At 44.4% G+C, this 17712-nt stretch overlaps 3 protein-coding genes across 3 annotated transcripts; 1 reads left to right on the plus strand and 2 right to left on the minus strand.

The window, feature by feature from the left end:
* The first annotated feature begins 2447 nt into the window (after positions 1-2447).
* On the plus strand, positions 2448-11021 carry LOC111070347 (CD109 antigen). Its single transcript, XM_041596367.1, has 7 exons — positions 2448-2605; positions 4377-5266; positions 5337-9099; positions 9163-9356; positions 9419-9593; positions 9660-9765; positions 9828-11021. Exons 2-7 carry the CDS (start codon positions 4395-4397, stop codon positions 10037-10039), a joined length of 5322 nt encoding a protein of 1773 aa, XP_041452301.1. The 5' UTR covers positions 2448-2605; positions 4377-4394; the 3' UTR covers positions 10040-11021.
* A 662-nt stretch (positions 11022-11683) lies between these two features.
* Positions 11684-12657, minus strand: LOC111070318 (TBP-related factor). The gene is made up of 2 exons (XM_022360751.2): positions 12450-12657; positions 11684-12364 (listed from the first exon to the last, which is right to left on the minus strand). The coding sequence occupies exons 1-2, from the start codon at positions 12590-12592 to the stop codon at positions 11845-11847; spliced, it is 663 nt and encodes a 220-aa protein (XP_022216443.1). The 5' UTR covers positions 12593-12657; the 3' UTR covers positions 11684-11844.
* A 230-nt stretch (positions 12658-12887) lies between these two features.
* Positions 12888-15572, minus strand: LOC111070315 (elongation factor G, mitochondrial). The gene is given in 4 exon segments (XM_022360750.2): positions 12888-13227; positions 13296-15187; positions 15189-15317; positions 15411-15572. Coding segments are annotated over 4 exon segments (2238 nt in total). The 5' UTR covers positions 15483-15572; the 3' UTR covers positions 12888-13082.
* Between the last annotated feature and the right edge of the window lie 2140 nt (positions 15573-17712).

Below are 17712 nucleotides of genomic sequence, written 5' to 3' on the forward strand. Positions count from 1 at the left end.
AAGCGAAAAGTTTGGCAACTAGTAAGTCTTATTTTAAAAAATGCTCTAGATTTTCACAAATTAGCAAAAACAAATATTAGTGGCGTTTCCCTTATTTACGTAGGCAAAAATTATGTCAAAACAACATCTGACAAAATATCAAAAACATGGATAAATTAAAAAAGTATTCCCTCTATTAATTCATATCATTATTTTTCTGCCTATTCCAATGACAATTATTTAAAAGTAGCTCGAACAGCTGGATCTATAAAGTATAAAAACCGTGTTAAAATAAAATATATACAAACTAATACATATAAGAGTAATGAAATATTGTAAAATTTTTTGTAGGTAATAATTAAATAATAACAAGGTTAAAAAGATGTTTAAATACATGAATTACAAAATTATTTACAAAATTTGACTTGATGGAAAAAGTGTAACGTAACGTCCGTAACAGACAAAAATTACGATTTCTTTTCAACGGGACTACTTATACTTATTTTCTTTGCTGGATTAATATGGTCTTATATTCCACTTAATATTTTGTATGTGTTCTTTTTTGTTTATTATGCAAAATTCGAAAATAAAAATGTGCAAAGGCATGCAGCCTCAAAGTCGACTTCCATTTTTTGTAACGTCCGTAACGGAACTTTAAGCAAGCATAATTTTTTTTCAAAACGAGAAGGAACGTGTGAGTCGCTTCTGGGGACGCGACTCTACTTATACCCGTACTCAGTCAGTATATACATTTTTGAGCATGATTTTTTAGAATTTTAGAATTAAAAAAAACGTTTACATTTCACATTTTTTTACTACATCTGTTATCTACATATACAGTGTATATTTTACATCTAACATGTAGATTATAGATGTACCATTTATATTCTACATCTCCTCCGCTAGGGGTTGTTCGCGCACTGAACGCGGCAAGTGTGCGAGCGAGAAGGAAAATGAGTTGCGTTGTCGTTGTAAGGAGGGGGCAGGGGAAGCGACTGAAAATTAATTTCTTCATTCTGGCTATAATTATGATCCGAACTAATTCAGATTCGGCAATCTGGTAGATATGGTCATTCTCTACAATAATGCGTTTTTAGTTTTATCGTATCTTTTAAAATGTGCCTGCCACAGATTTTCGTCCTTTGTGTGGGCGGAAGGGGGCGGGGCGAAATTTTGAAATACACTTGTAGCAGTGTGATATCACATGAGTCTGGAAACCAAATTTGGTTTCTCTAGCTCTTATAGTCTCTGAGATCCAGGCGCTCATCAAGACGGACGGACGGACAGACGGACGGACGGACAGACGGACATGGCTATATAGACTCGGCTGATGCTGATCAAGAATATATATACTTTATGGGGTCGGAAACGTTTCCTTCTCTGCGTTGCACACATCCACTTTTACCACAAATCTAATTTACCCCTTAACTCTTTTTTGAGTACGGGTATAAAAAAGAAATAGAAGCCAAACTTTGGAAGGAAATGGGATTGCATATAAACAAACCAAGCCAGAATGGGTCTGGAAATTCCAATGATGGAAATACGGCTAGATGAGCATTTTCAAATGTTAAATTATAATATTATAATATGAACAGCCAATATGCCGAATTTGTAGCTTTACCTCGAAGGTTAAAGCAAAAAAAAAACCGCATTTTCGCTCACAGTGCAATGGCTGCCATAAGATTCATTGCTCGATTCTTCGAACATTAGAACTTTTAACCGAACCGCAGGATATCTAGTCTAGTCTAGTCTGTAGACGAAGTCTATAGTCAAGCTTAATTTGTCAACAAATGTCTCTGTCGAAATTTACATGAATCTGTAGGTAATTTGTATCAAATGTGTAGTTAGCGTGTAGTTACCATGTAAAACAATAATTTTGCCATCTGAAGACCATTCCTTTATTTGATTAAACCTTATTTATGAATAATTTAAACTTGGCTTGCTGATAATAATAAGCCGAATGCTAAAATCGAGGATGGGATAAAATGTCAATACCACCGCTCTACAAGCCACAAGTGTTCAAATGACGTAACATTCCGAACACACTAACTTTTCGTGCTTCCATTTTGTTTTGACCTTTCTGGTTTAAAACTTATTTTATAAACAATCAAATAAAAGGGAGTCCTCAAAATTAGCCAACCGTGTGTTGAGTGCTGACAGTCCTAGCTAGCTAGTAAAATTAAACCTAATATCAAAATCAAGCAATATAAATCCGATCACGGACAATAAACGATTAGCCCATAGTCGACCTGTCGGTATTTAAATATGCACACCAATATAATGAAACTTGAAACACTTTAACGGGTGTTAACCTGTTTAAATAGAGGCGTTTAAGTGGGCTAAGTTCGTTCATAATTTATGGCATATCGGTATATAATGGTATATTTAATCAATTTTCTTGGTATGTTACGGTATGTTTCAGAGCGTCAGACGGTATATTGAATGAGCACATCGACGGCCACACTGGAACGGTTTGTCATTGCGGGGTGTGGATCTGTTTCGTTCTGTGGTTTTGTTTAATTTAGTTCAAATTTAAGTTAAAAGTTCGTTTTGAGTTCACTTTTGTTGTTAAATATAATGAGTTTGGTTTGCCGCCTATCGTGAAACAATTGATTTCTGTATAGAGGTGAGTTATCGGTGTGTATTTGAAAAAATTCTAATGGTGACCCGCCCAAAATTTTGTTTGGTTTGTCGAATGCCTGTCGTTGTTATTGTTGGCTGAGTTGTTGGTGTTGGCACATGGGCGTTGACCGAAAAATTGAAGAAACGTCTTGAAGAGACGCAGTTAAGTTTCTGACTACTGTTTGTTCTGATGCTGTAATTCCTCATAATCCAAATCCTTGAAAGATGCGAAAAAGCTTGCACTGCAGTTGGTATCTGTGGAAAAATGGGAATACGCCAGAGTGCGACAGCCACCTGCTGCCCAATTGGGTTTCGCGCGTCTCCTCTTTTTTTGGCCTACTCAAATTTCCTTGCGACTGTAGGGTCATGTCCTGGCCACTTTTACGTCCTTTGACCATTTCAATTGCACTTTTGCCCTCTTACACATTAATTTTTGAGTCTTCTCTCTGCTAATTAATGCCACTTTACACATCAACTTGTACGCCACACACACCCATTCATGTATGCATGAGAGCATGCTGTCTGCCTGTGTGTGTGTGTGTGTGTAGCTGAGGCGTCTGCAGCGGCTAGCAAAGGGTGGATTACAAGCGTCTCAGTCGGCCGTTGAAATTATTACGAGTTGGGTTTTCTCGTTTAGATATTTGTTTTCACTGGCCCCGGGTCCCGGTACCCGTACCCCCATGGGATAGGCCAGTAACTTCTGCTGCTTCAGTGCACCACAAACACATGGACATTGAGTGTATGTTTGTGTTTGTGTCTGTGTGTGTCTGGTCAGGTAGCGTGTGGTGCTCGTTCCACTACGCTTACCGGCAACTGCATTTGAAATGATCCCTTCGTACTTATTCCTTCTCCTCTCCCTCTCGTTCTGTCTTTGCCCGGAGGTCAAGTGTGGCCGCGGCCAGCCGGTGCCTTATTGTTACTACTATTGTATCATTCATTTTTTGTATGGTTGCCTTTCCCTGAAATGTGTGTTGACTATGCCGCATGTAGGGAGGGTCCAGTCCTGCCACGAAATGATGCATTTGCGAGTATCCGTTTTCATTGTTGATTGCGTGGTGATAAGGCAGGCTGGGGTCCTGGGTCTTGTCCTATAATAATTTGTGGCTGGCAGCGGCCATTTTCCAAAAAACCCACAAAAATAAGTAAATTATAAATAAATTATATTTCCTATATGAACAAACAGCTTTTGAGATTGGATGTGGATATGTTCTCAAAGTCGTTTCACTTTGAATTTTCCTAATCGTTTCTGGCTCAACATAAATTATGAGAGGATTTAAAGAACATGGGCTGGTTTGGGTCTCACGTGGCTGATCAGGGGGAGAAAAATAAAAGCTGTCAGCAATCTCCCTGTTTCTGGCACACAAAAACCGCCCGGCGATTCCTCAAAAGACTAATTGCGAGCACCCACTTGAATGACATTTTACTTAAAATTTGACATAGTTTTAATAGTGATGCCCGCCCGCCTGCCATCCCCTCCACCAATCGCTAGAAAAGAACACACGTTCATTGCTCCTGCCAGAGCACGTATCAGTGGTGGCTGTGCGGGGAAGGGAATCTATTAATATACCACATAGGCGCCCTCATTAATGCAATGCCCTGTGCTCTCACAGCACGCGGAAATCAGCCACCGCGAGAGCAAACCAACCGTAAAACGACAACCGACAACAACACCGCTCAAAACAGGCCACAGCCTCCGCTGACTATTTATAGTATATTACAGAAAGATGCAACACTGTCCGTTCACTAATTCATTCATTGACTTTTACTCCAAGCAGCCAAGCAGGCAATACTCGATGATGTGGCACCTGCAAGCTGTGCTCCTGCTGACAGCAGCAGTTGTCCTGGCGGCGGGTCAAAGCGATACCTACTACAATCAGCAGCCACAACAGCAGCAACAGAAACCGCAACTGCCCAGCAATCAGCAACCGTGGGGCGGCAACACAGGGGACTACAATAGTCCAGGATACCCAGGCTCCTCAGGATCAACACCCAATCAGTATGGCAACAATGTGAATCCCCCACTGACGAATCCCCCCTATCGAAGCGACGCAGGCAGCTACAATGATCTGAATACCCAAGATGATTACAGCAAGCGACTGGGTGGCGGCTCCGGCTATCCGGACAGCGAAGAGCCCAGTCTGACGCGTGGCAAATCCTCTTATAATGTGAAAGCCACCTTCCTGGAGTCCCTGCACTCGCGAGAGCCCACCTACTTTATAGTGGCCTCGCGCATGGTGCGCCCTGGTCTGATCTACCAAGTGTCCGTGTCGGTATTGCAGGCCCAATATCCCATAACAGTGCATGCGAGTATCTCCTGTGATGGCGTACAAATCAGTGGAGATTTCAAGGAAGTGAAGGAGGGTGTGCCCGAAACGCTGCTCATGAGGATACCCCCAACCAGTGTGACAGGAAACTATCGACTGAGAGTGGAGGGCTTCTATCAGAATGTGTTCGGCGGCTTGGCATTCCTCAATGACACACGTTTGGACTTTTCCCAGCGTTCGATGACGATCTTTGTGCAGACCGACAAGCCGCTGTATATGCAGGGGGAGACAATACGCTTTAGGACTATTCCAATTACGACGGAGCTGAAGGGCTTTGATAATCCTGTGGATGTGTATATGCTGGATCCGAATAGGCATATACTTAAGCGTTGGCTATCGCGGTAAGGCAAAGCATCCGCCCCCAAGCAACCCAAAAGTTCTCTCTTAATCTGTTTCTTTGTTCCTTTGTAGCCAATCCAATTTGGGTTCTGTTTCGCTGGAGTACAAGCTGTCGGATCAGCCCACATTTGGAGAGTGGACCATTCGTGTGATTGCACTCGGCCAGCAAGAGGAGAGCCACTTTACCGTCGAGGAGTACTATCAAACCCGCTTTGAGGTGAATGTGACGATGCCCGCGTATTTCTTTACCACCGATCCCTTTATTTATGGCCGTGTGATGGCCAATTTTACCAGTGGGCTGCCAGTGCGTGGAAATCTCACGCTAAAGGCCACCATACGACCGATTGGTTACTTTAGCAATCAAGTGTTGAACGAAAAGTTCCGCCTGGGACGTAGTCCCTTGGAGCAGGCTAATCGCTATAATGAACGCTGGCGCTACAACAACGTCAATCAGAATCCCCAAGTGCAGTACAATGTGCCACAGGTGTCGCAGGATGGCGCAGATCTCGGACAGGATATCCTATACAGAAATCAATATGTGGTGGAGCGCCATTATCAGTTTGATGAGGAATGGCCCTTTTGGGTGAAGAAACCCGAGTACCAAGAGTCGTACGATTCCTGGACGAGCACTTATCGTAAAGTGTTGCCCTTTCTGCGCTATTTTAATGGCACCTTTGACTTCAAATGGCCCCTCAGAGAGCTAGAGCTGCTCGTACCCAATCTCTCACAAATGGAGATCCTTATAACCGCCACCGTGGGTGAGAAATTCTACGATGAGATCATCAGCGGGTACTCCGTGGCGCGTGTGTACAACTCGAGTCTGCGCGTGGCCTTCCTGGGTGAATCGCCGCAAGTCTTTAAGCCTGCCATGCCCTTTACCACCTATTTGGCTGTGGAATATCATGATGGTTCTGCCATAGATCCTTTGCTGCTGCGACAGGGCTTGATGGAGGTCACGGGCTTTGTGGAGAGTCGCAGTGGTGGACGCCGTGACTGGCCCGCCCAGCGGCTGGCCATGTCTCAGCAAAGCGATGGCGTCTGGGAGGTCAAAGTGGACATACGCAACGATTTGAACCTGGATGATCGCCCGCAGAGCAGGGATTTCCTCAATGGCATACAGAACATGCGACTGCAGGCGGTGTTTGTCGACCCACGTGGAGATCGTGTGCAGACAGAGCTGCTGCTGGTGTCCCACTATTCGCCTAGGAATCAGCACATAAAGATCACAACCAGCACTGAGGCCCCTGTGGTGGGGGAGTACATTATATTCCACATAAGGACCAACTTTTATTTGGAAGAGTTCAATTATTTGATCATGTCCAAGGGTGTGATTATTGTCAACGATCGAGAGACCATCACGGAGGGCATCAAGACCATAGCTGTCGTCCTGAGCGCCGAAATGGCGCCCATGGCCACAATGGTGGTGTGGAAGATCACACAACAGGGCCAGGTGGTTGCGGACTCGCTTACCTTCCCTGTCAACGGCATTTCCAGGAATAATTTCACGGTGTACATCAATAATCGCAAAGCCAGAACTGGAGAGAAGGTAGAGGTGGCCATATTCGGTGAGCCCGGCTCCTATGTGGGCCTCTCGGGCATTGACAGCGCCTTCTATACCATGCAGGCGGGTAATGAGTTGACCTACGCCAAGATCATCACAAAAATGTCCAACTTTGATGAGCAAACAAATGGTACATACAAACACATTTGGTACTCGCATGAGGGTAATCCCGACGAGCTGGTGTACTTCCCTGCCTCCTCCTTTGGCATCGATGCCAATCGCACGTTCGAGTACAGTGGATTGATTGTCTTCACAGATGGCTATGTGCCGCGACGACAGGACACCTGCAATCGTACCCAGGGCTATGGCGAGTGCCTGAGTGGACGCTGCTATAGGCTGGAGAAGCAATGCGACGGCCAGTTTGACTGTGACGATGGCACGGACGAAATTGGCTGCCAAACAAGGAATGACACGGAGTTGCTGACCTATCGCAAATATCGCTTCAATCGCGTGCTGCGCCACTACGAGAACGTGTGGCTGTGGCGGGATGTCAACATAGGCCCTCATGGTCGCTACATCTTCAATGTGGAAGTGCCCGATCGTCCCGCCTATTGGATGGTGAGTGCGTTCAGTGTGAGCCCCTCCAAGGGCTTCGGTATGCTCAACAAGGCCATCGAATACGTGGGCGTGCAGCCGTTCTTCATCAATGTGGAAATGCCCGAGACCTGCAGGCAGGGCGAGCAAGTGGGCGTGCGCGTAACAGTTTTCAACTATATGACCACGCCTATTGAGGCTACGGTAGTGTTGCATGGCAGTCCGGACTACAAGTTTGTCCACGTCGAAGAGGATGGCATTGTGAGGTCGTATAACCCTCGTACAAGCGGCGGAGAGCATCAGTTCTTCATTTATTTAGATGCCCAAGGCACCACAGTGGTGTATGTGCCAGTGGTGCCACAGCGACTGGGAGATGTGGATGTCACACTGCATGTGGCCACCCTACTTGGCACGGATACCATCACCCGACGACTGCATGTGGAGTCCGATGGCCTGCCACAGTACCGTCATCAGTCGGTGCTGCTGGATCTCTCGAATCGCGCCTATGTCCTGGAGTATATGCATGTGAATGTGACACAGACACCAGAGATACCCTACCAGGTGGATCGTTACTTTGTTTACGGATCAAATCGCGCCCGAATCTCTGTGTTGGGTGATGTGGTGGGTCCCATCTTTCCCACCATGCCCGTGAATGCCAGCTCATTGCTGTACCTGCCCATGGAGTCGGCCGAACAGAATGCTTTCAGTTTTGCCGCCAATCTATATACGATTATGTACATGCGTCTGATCAATCAGCGTAACAAAACGCTAGAGAAGAATGCCTTCTATCACATGAACATCGGCTATCAGCGACAATTGAGCTTCATGCGACAGGATGGCAGCTTTTCGCTGTTCCGTTCGGACTGGAACAACTCGGACTCGTCGGTGTGGCTGACGAGCTATTGCCTGCGCATCTTCCAGGAGGCCAGCTTCTACGAGTGGGAGAACTTTATCTGGATCGATGCTACGATCATTGAGAAGAATATGCGCTGGCTTTTGCAGCATCAGACGCCAGAGGGTGCCTTCTATGAGGTTACCTGGATGCCAGATAGGAAAATCAATCGCACAAATTTTGCCAGCTATACGCATTTGAGGAATCGTAATATTACACTGACATCGCATGTCCTGATCACGTTGGCCACTGTTAAAGATCTGTCGGGCACTCTGGGCTCTCGTGTGGCCTTGGCCACGCAGCGTGCTGTGGCCTGGATTGAGCGGAATATGCAATTCCTGCAGGAGACACCCGAACCATACGATGTGGCCATCACAGCCTATGCCCTGCAGTTGTGCAATTCGCCCATCGCCGAGCATGTATTTGGCATTTTGCGAAAGCATGCCAGGACAATAGGAGAATTTATGTATTGGGGCAATCAAGAGATACCGCAACCGCCACGCAAACTGGAGAATCAAAAGTGGTTCTCCCTGCCACGACTGCCTTACGAATATGATTCATTGAATATAGAAACCACTGCATATGCTCTCTTGGTGTATGTGGCACGTCGCGAGTTCTTTGTGGATCCCATTGTGCGCTGGTTGAACTCCCAGCGTTTGAATGATGGTGGTTGGGAATCCACACAGGATACAAGTACCGCATTAAAGGCCCTGGTGGAGTACACAGTCAGGTCTAGGATACGTGAAGTCTCTTCGCTTACTGTGGAAATAGAGGCCTCCTCGACGGGTGGAAAGACACAGACGCTGCACATTGATGACACCAATCTGGCGCGTCTACAGAGCATCGAGGTAAGGCCTTACTGCACTGCATATGGTAAATGATTTCTCAATGATTTTGCTTTTATTTCGTAGATACCCGATGCCTGGGGCACCATTAAAGTACAAGCCAAGGGCGCTGGCTATGCCATCTTGCAGATGCATGTCCAATATAATGTGGATATAGAAAAGTTCCAGACCAAACCGCCAGTGCCTGCATTTGGGCTGCACACCAAGGCCATTTTCCATGGCAGGAATCAGTCGCATATCTCATATGTGGCCTGTCAGAAGTAGGTTCAGCGCCGGAGAAACTCAATTCCATTCCTAATCCTTGCTATTATTTTTTGTACAGCTGGATAAATACTGAAGAATCGGAACGCTCGGGCATGGCCATATTGGATGTGGCCATACCCACTGGCTATTGGATACAGCAACAGAAACTGGACAGCTATGTCCTGAGTAATCGTGTGAGGAATCTGAGACGTGCACGCTATCTAGATCGCAAGATTATCTTCTATTTTGATTTTGTAAGTCCCAGAAATGTTTCCAAGAAAGAGTCCAAACTAATCCTTAATTTTATTTGATACCGACAGCTGGATCAGGAGGATATTTGTGTAAACTTTACCATAGAACGCTGGTATCCAGTGGCCAATATGTCGCGATATTTGCCTGTGCGCGTTTACGACTATTATGCGCCGGGTATGTATTCTACATAATCCAAATAACAAAAAAATGCCAGAGAATAATAATTTATCTTTTAGAACGCTTCAATGAATCAATTTTCGATGCCTTGCCCACCTATTTGTTAAATATATGCGAGGTATGCGGCAGCTCTCAATGCCCATACTGTTCCATCTACAACATGGGCTGGCGTGCCTCCATGTCCGTGTCGCTGCTGTTCTTCAGCGTGTTTGTCTATCTGCTGAGAAGTCGCACGCATATACTCCTGAACATGATGCATTTGCTCACATAGAGAAACCCTAGAGAACCCAACCCCACCACTACACCATTCAATTCCCCCACAAAACGCATTGCTAATTTTTTGTTTTATAGTTTTTGTTTTTTTTACCAAACGAAATTGCATTCCGTCCCAAAAATGCTGGTCAACATTTTTGTTTTTATTTGTTTAATTTTTTTAGTATTCTTAATTTGTTTACTTGACCCCCGACCCCTGTAGAATCGAATGAATGTACAAAAGCAGCCCAAGCCACAGAATTAATTCATGAATTAATTTTGTAATTTTATTTTTAACGCTGAACAAAGAGAATATTTTATACAAAAGCAGACACAGAACCTCCCCGAACCCACATTTAATATGTAGCAATCTTAACAAAAAAAAAAATGTATTTTATAAGCCATATTCGAACCATCTATGAAATGAACAACCAACAACCATTATCTACGCCTTACCATAGAGCGGGCTCCAAGTGCCGCTGGAAGAACGTTTTACTCGAGGAAAAGAGAAACGTTAAATATTTTGTATGTGTCTTTCACAAAATGATGCCTTTAATAGATTTTAGAAATCGTGTTAGCAAAATGTAACGAGACAACAATGTTTTTGCATGCATATCGAATTGAAATTGAAACCTATCTATATAGTATATATATTAATGTATAATCCTTACGCCTTACTCTTCGAATTAATTGTAAACGAAAGCGTACCGGAGTCACACGTTGAAGGAACCGTAACCGTCCAATTTTATTTATGCAACTTATGAATCTGCATAGTCTGTAAGTTTTATACGTACTTTTTCCCCACTCCACAAATAGTTTGTACTCTCTTGACAAAATAGCCATGTAGACGGAATGAGAATAAATCTGTCCTCGTTCGTGTGTAAAGTCCGTCCCTTTATCCTTTACCAATAAGAAACGAACCGAATCTCTCCATGAAGTACATGGGTTTTTTATGTGTTTTCTTTGTAATGAAAGAAATGTGAAAAATAAACAAAAGTAATTCAAATTAAATTATTGTATGTAATGGATGTGGCTGTGGCACCCGGGGAGTGCAATTCAGTTGATATTCGGTCTGTGTCACCCGCGTATTTCTCGGAGTTTCAACGATTTCATTAGAATCTAATGTAAATTTTACATCCTGTTCGAGTACGAAGTCCAATCCCCAAACCAACAGAATCAAGTAGATGGCTGCTCGTTTGATTGATTTCGTTACTGCAATCCTCTTGGAGCGATTCCATCAATACGCACTCTCTCACAAGAACGAATGCGGCAATAAAATAGGAAAGAGACAATAATAACAAACAGCTAAGTAACGGAGCCGGTAGACGATAATATACTGTGAATAAGTTCATAGTGAATTCATTATTCATTATTGATCAACAGACACTGATAATAATCCAAGGATCCGACATACCTCTGGGTGATTCTGGCCAAATATCTTATAATCTTCTCCAAGCTATAAAATAAAAAAGAATTGTCCGCCTGTTTAACTAAATCACCATATCGGCCCTTGAGCGACAGATAAACTTAAACATACACATAGAATATAAACCAAAAACTTGTGAAATTATTTTACTAATCAATAGCGAATTAACGCTACGCTACTGAAGAAGCTCAGTAGCTTAATGTATATATATTTTTTTAACATTTTGTTGTAGAATAAAAAAATGCTTACTATTTGCATTTATGTATGTATGTATATTTCCTATGAAAGATATCAGAGTATCTACACATCTAAGTAATGGCATTGTTCGTAAAAAGGCGTATAAAAAAACTATCTAAAAATACCTTCGATAATAGCAGACCCCGAGCAGAGCTCTGCGTCTACGTTTTGCGAAAGCTTAACAATATGGGAGAAATGGCGTCTAGGCAATCCATGATATCCTTGCGCGACTTGGCACCCGTAAAGACCACCTTGCCATTGACAAATATCAGCAGGACAATGCGTGGCTTGACCATGCGATAGATGAGGCCGGGAAACATTTCTGGCTCGTAGGAACTGAACTGGCCATGCACCTGATTTAGGTTCTCCAGGCGTATGGGGAAGCGCAGGTCCACCGTGGCCACAATATTCTGCAGCTTGTACTCCATAAACTTGACCGGGAAGCCCAGTTTCTGGAGAATGCGCGCAAACTTGCGCGAGCCAATGTCGGCGTCCATCTCGTTGCGGGCTCCCGTGCATATGATTTTGCCCGTGCGAAAGATGAGCGCCGTGCAGCGGGGCGAGTGCATGCGCATGATTACGCCGCGGAAACGCTTGGGCGAGTATTCAGAGTTGCGGGTCCTGGAATTTATTGTCTTGAGGTCCAGTTCGCAGTTCACTGAGAAGGTGGCCACAATGTTTCTGTCAAAAGGCGAACGAAATCCAAAAGATTACTACATTTCAGAGGATTGTCATTGGAATATTTGGGTGTGGAATTTGGACTAACTGCAACTTGATTTCATGTTGTGCATCCTTTGGCTCCACCAGTACAGCGGGCTGCTGGGGCTGCAAAGAACTGTGTGGATTGATCACATGACTGGCAGCCGCAGGCACAATATCCTTGTCTTCAATTTTAAAATGAAATTGCATTGGAAGTAATTTAATTCAATTCAATTTTTATAAACAAAAATCGGGCACGGAACGCGTGAAAGAGAGCAGTGTGACCAGAAGTACCTGAGAAATATACCGAAATATTTTTGAATATTTTTTACATTTCGCGAACACTTGGTGCGCCACTTTGGCCATGTAGATGCCGTGTAAAATTACACTTGGTCGGTTCCGAGAATGCAAAAACAAAATACATGTCGTGTGCTCGACTCGACCATCCGTTGTTGTTGAACTGTTCCCAAACAGCGGTGGGCAACGCTGAGAGTTTTGTGGCTCTCTGCCAAACGGCTCTTTTTGTAAATTTTGTGGTCAACTTTAATATACAAAAAGGACTGTACATGTAGTGATTATCACAGTAAAAACTGAAAACAAATTTAACTAAGGATGGAGCTGGCTTAATGACACTTCGATTTGGGGGAGGTGCTGCTGGTTACTGCTTAAAAATATGACATTACTAGTGCTAAGCTCTGACTTAGTTCTTCTTTTTCTTTTTATCAGGTTGGGAAGCTCCTTGCGTCTCTTGATACTGTCGCACAATCTGGTCCTGGACATCGGGCAGGCAGGGAGAGTATCGGGAGTACTCCATGGTGAACTCTCCTTTGCCTTGGGTGCTGGATCTGGATATGGACGGATGTGGATCAGAAAGGTGTGGATCTCAAGTGGTCAAGGATCTCCTCCCACTTACCTCAATTCGCCCGCATAGCCAAACATATCATTCAGAGGCACCTCTGCGTAGACAGTAAACCATCCTTCCGTTCCCTCGGTGCCCGTGATGATGCCATGACGCTTACTCAGATGACCCATGACAGCGCCCTGGAATTCCTCCGGTGCCGTCACCTCCACCATCATAATGGGCTCGAGGATCTGCCAATTGCCATTCTGGAAGACCTCTTTGATGGCCCCGTGGGCGGCCAGCATGAAAGCCAGCTCGCTGGAATCCACAATGTGATGGCCACCGTCCTGCAGGCGGAATTTAATGCCGGCCAACCTGTGTCCAGAGAGCATGCCTCGCTCGGCCATCTCCCGGTAGCCCTTCTCCACGCCAGGGACAAACTGTTTGGGCACATTGGTGCCCACCGTCTCGTCCACAAACTCCAGGAGTGTGTTCTGATTTGGCGGCAGTGGCTCCATCACGCCAATGATGCGGGCATACTGACCCGATCCTCCAGATTGCTTCTTGTGCAGGTAATCGAATTCGCAGGGTCCCACGAGGGTCTCGCGGAAGGCTACCTTTGGCTTGCCAAGCGTCACGGGACAGCCGTACTCCCGCTCCATACGCTGGGCATAGATCTCTAGGTGAAGTTCTCCCATTCCCGATACAAGCGTTTCCTTGACATCATTGTCGAAGAAGAACTGGAAGGTGGGATCCTCTTTGGTGAATCTGGCAATGGCTTTGGAGAAGTTATCCCGATCCTTGGAGTTGTTTGGCTTGATAGCCATGGAAACCACAGGCTCTGGCACAAAGATCGACTCCATGGCCAGGTTGTTCTTGGGATTCGTAGTGAAGGTATCACCGGAGGCGCAGTCCACTCCAAACAGGGCAAAAATGTCCCCAGCATAGACCTCGTTGACATCCTCCATTTGGCTGGAGTGCAGGCGTACGAGGCGGGCGATCCTCACCTTCCTATTCGTGCGGGCATTGAATATGTTGTCACCCTTGCGGAGCACGCCCTGGTAGCAGCGGAGATACGTTAACTGACCGAAGCGCCCAGCCTCCAGCTTGAAGGCCAGACCCACAAATGGATCCTTGCCATCGCGTGCTGGATTGAGAACAACCTTCTCGGGATCCTTGCCCTCCTGTTCGATGAAGCCCAGATTCTCAACTTCTCCGGGATTGGGCAGGTAATCGATGACAGCATCGAGAAGAGGTTGAACGCCCTTGTTTTTTAAAGCTGTTCCCACCAGAACGGGCGTAAATGTTCGATTGATGCAGGTCCTCCTTAGGGCAGCCCGGAGATCTGCCTCCGTGAAGGGTTTCTCCTCGAGGAAGAATTCACCAAAGGTCTCATCCGCATTGGAAAGATGCTCAATGAGCTCCTGTCGCCTCTCCTGGCTTTCCACACGCATATCCTGCGGGATCTCGTCCAGCCTCACATCCACTCCGTTTTCGCCTTCAAAGTAGATGGCCTTCTCTCTTACCAAATCCACCAGACCTTTGCAGTGGCTCTCCACACCAATTGGCAGTTGGATAAAGGCAGCATTGTGGTTCATTTTGGAGCGCAGTTGAGAGAGCACGCGATAGGGATTCGATCCCAAGCGATCCAGCTTATTTATGAATGCCAAACAGGGTACGTTGTAGCGCTTCATTTGCCTGTTGACGGTCAGCGTCTGGCTCTGAACTCCACCCACGGCACAGAGTACGAGGACAGCGCCATCAAGCACACGCAATGCACGCTCCACCTCCACCGTGAAGTCCACATGCCCGGGCGTGTCGATGATATTTACATTCGTATTCTTCCACACGGTGTAGGTGGCCGCCGACTGGATGGTTATGCCACGCTGTCGCTCCAGCTCCATGCTGTCCATGGTGGCCCCCACATTGTCCTTGCCACGCACCTCGTGCATCTCCGCGATGCGGACCGGTGTAGAAGAGGATGCGCTCCGTCAGCGTCGTCTTCCCGCTGTCTATGTGCGCAGAGATTCCTATATTGCGGATCTTGTCGATGGGCCGGTGCTCCGCAAACTTGGCATGTGAGCTGTAGCCGCACTGTGGGCAAATAAGTTAATTAAAGCGAATTCTTACAACAATTATATAACATGCCGACTGGGCTGGAGAAATTCTCCCCTGTTTAGGCCTTACCCGACTCAATGTCTGCAGTGCATTTATGCGCAGCGGCAGATTACCCTGCAGTAAACGCGTAATTAAAGACATTTTACTTAGTTTTTAATTAATAAATACGGATTTTAGTAAAAAAACACGCGCCCTAACAGCTGACAGCGTGACCGCGCCGATAACGATAAAAAGTACCATCCGGCCAACAAATAAATACCATTTGAGTTTCGAGAAATACCATTTAAATACCATAATTTTCAAACATTAATTTCAAGTGTTTTGTCTATTCCATGATTTTGATATTCAGTTTAATGTAACTAGCTAGTTGCCCTCTCAGCCGTAAACAAATAATTTTATCAAATTCTTCAATAAATTTTGTTCAGGATTGGCTAGTTTTCAGAACTGTTTTTATTGGATTGTTTACATAATAAGTTTCAAACAGAAACGGCCAAAAAATACACACTTGCTACATGTCAACTACATAGCTATGTAAAATACTGAAAGGCTGCAAAAACATGTTGCCAAATGTTTTTTTAATTTCATGTAAAATGGAAATTACAACGCTTTTGAGAATGCTATAAATGTTTACAGAATGAGCCAGAGATATTTTATATATCTGTTAACATTTTATAGCGGAGAAAGTGATTGTTAAAACCTTCGTCTTCTTTCAATGTTAGTGTCAATTTAACATAATATCGTTGATGTTAACCTATGTAAATTAAGACAATATAAAGAGAAAAATATAGAAAAATCGAGAAAAAAAAACCAACGTAATAAACAACCATTCCCAGTAAGTATATATTTAAGCCACAAACAAAATGGTAATAAAACCGCTATTATCCACTGTAAATACACACAATAGAAAAAATAGCTTTAAAACAGAGGCCGGCAGCGTAGTCGGTAGTAGATAGGAGAGGTTGTAGAACTGATAAATTCTTTTTCAATTACAAGAAACTAGAACTCATTAAGATTCGCAATAACATTTCAATCTGCTTACGTAAACGGAGCATTTCCAGTGCAGTAACGGCAGCCAACGCTCTTAATGAGAATTTTATAGGGCGAACTATTAACCACGATGAGGGATATAGAGTTCTTCAAGATATTCGCTCGTCTCTTGCTCACTGGGAGGATGAAAAGAAGAAGGTTATGGCCATGATTCGTCAGTTCGGCCTACCGACTTTTTTCATCACTCTGTCTGCTGCGAAGAAGAGGCCATTGATTTAGTTTGGGACGAAAAGGCGCGTCTTATTAGGGCAGATCCAGTTACTTGTGCTAGGTATTTTGATTATAGGTATCGCGAGATTTTAAAAGTTATGAGGAGTCCAGAGGGCATTTTCGGAGAAAACTTCGTCATCAAATTCTATTGGCGTGTTGAATTTCAACAGAGAGGTTCTCCCCCGTGAATATACGGCATGTTTTGGCTGAAAGATGCCCCAGCAGTGGACTTAACCAGTACTGAGTCAATTTCAACAGTTGTAGCCTTCATTAATAAACATATTACAGTAAATATAACAGACTCAGAATTAGCTCCGTATGTTGAATACCAAAAGCATAAGCACACAAACAGGTCATGTCTTAAGACAGTTGGTAAAAGTGGAAACAAAGTTTGTTGATTCGGTATTCCATACCCTCCAATGCCCCAAACAGAGATATTGAGTCCATTGCCGGAGGAAACTCCAAACCTTGATTTTCACCAAGGAAATATTAAGAAAATTCAAAAATTCTAATAAGTAAATCCCAAAGGGGTATTTCAAAGCTTATGCGCGCGGCGGTAAGCGAAGTTCAAGGGGGCAATTACACGATCAGAGAAAAGCTACAGGACATTGGTCATACATTTATTTCTGGCACTGAGGTATCTGCTCAGGAAGCCGTATGCTGTTGTCTAGGCATTACGTTGTCCGGAACCAGCAACAAATGTGTTAAAGTAAATACTTTCCCTCCAGAGCAACGAGTTCGAATGCTCAAATCCACAAGCAACCTTCAAAATATGAATCTGGATACCACTGACATATTAGTCAAAAGATTGCTGGAGCGGTATGAACAAAGACAAAATTTTTTTGAGGGCCTGTGTTTAGCCGATTTTTCAGCAAATTATGAATTTTCTAAAAGCCAAAAAAGAACTGGCAAAAATGATGATGAAGAGGACGAAGAAAATGTGGTCCTAGTAGAAGTATATTTCCCTCTCCGCGATAGTAGTGGTTTAATTAGGGAACGGACCAAGCCTTCGATTTTAAAATATATGAGGTTTAATATAAACACAGATAGGTTGAACTATTTAAGAACACTAGTGAAGCTGTTTTATCAATGGAGAGATAAAGAGGCAGAGTTA

The sequence above is a fragment of the Drosophila obscura genome, unplaced genomic scaffold, assembly GCF_018151105.1.
Source record: "Drosophila obscura isolate BZ-5 IFL unplaced genomic scaffold, ASM1815110v1 contig_14, whole genome shotgun sequence".
Classification (NCBI taxonomy): Eukaryota; Metazoa; Arthropoda; class Insecta; order Diptera; family Drosophilidae; genus Drosophila; species Drosophila obscura.

Coding starts and splice junctions, on each gene's coding strand:
- LOC111070347 (XM_041596367.1), top strand. CDS start 4,395: ATGATGTGGCACCTGCAAGCTGTGCTCCTGCTGACAGCAGCAGTTGTC. Junction 9,594..9,659: donor TTATCTTCTATTTTGATTTT/GTAAGTCCCAGA, acceptor TGATACCGACAG/CTGGATCAGGAGGATATTTG. Junction 9,766..9,827: donor TTACGACTATTATGCGCCGG/GTATGTATTCTA, acceptor TTTATCTTTTAG/AACGCTTCAATGAATCAATT.
- LOC111070318 (XM_022360751.2), bottom strand. CDS start 12,592: ATGCAATTTCATTTTAAAATTGAAGACAAGGATATTGTGCCTGCGGCT. Junction 12,365..12,449: donor CAACATGAAATCAAGTTGCA/GTTAGTCCAAAT, acceptor GCCTTTTGACAG/AAACATTGTGGCCACCTTCT.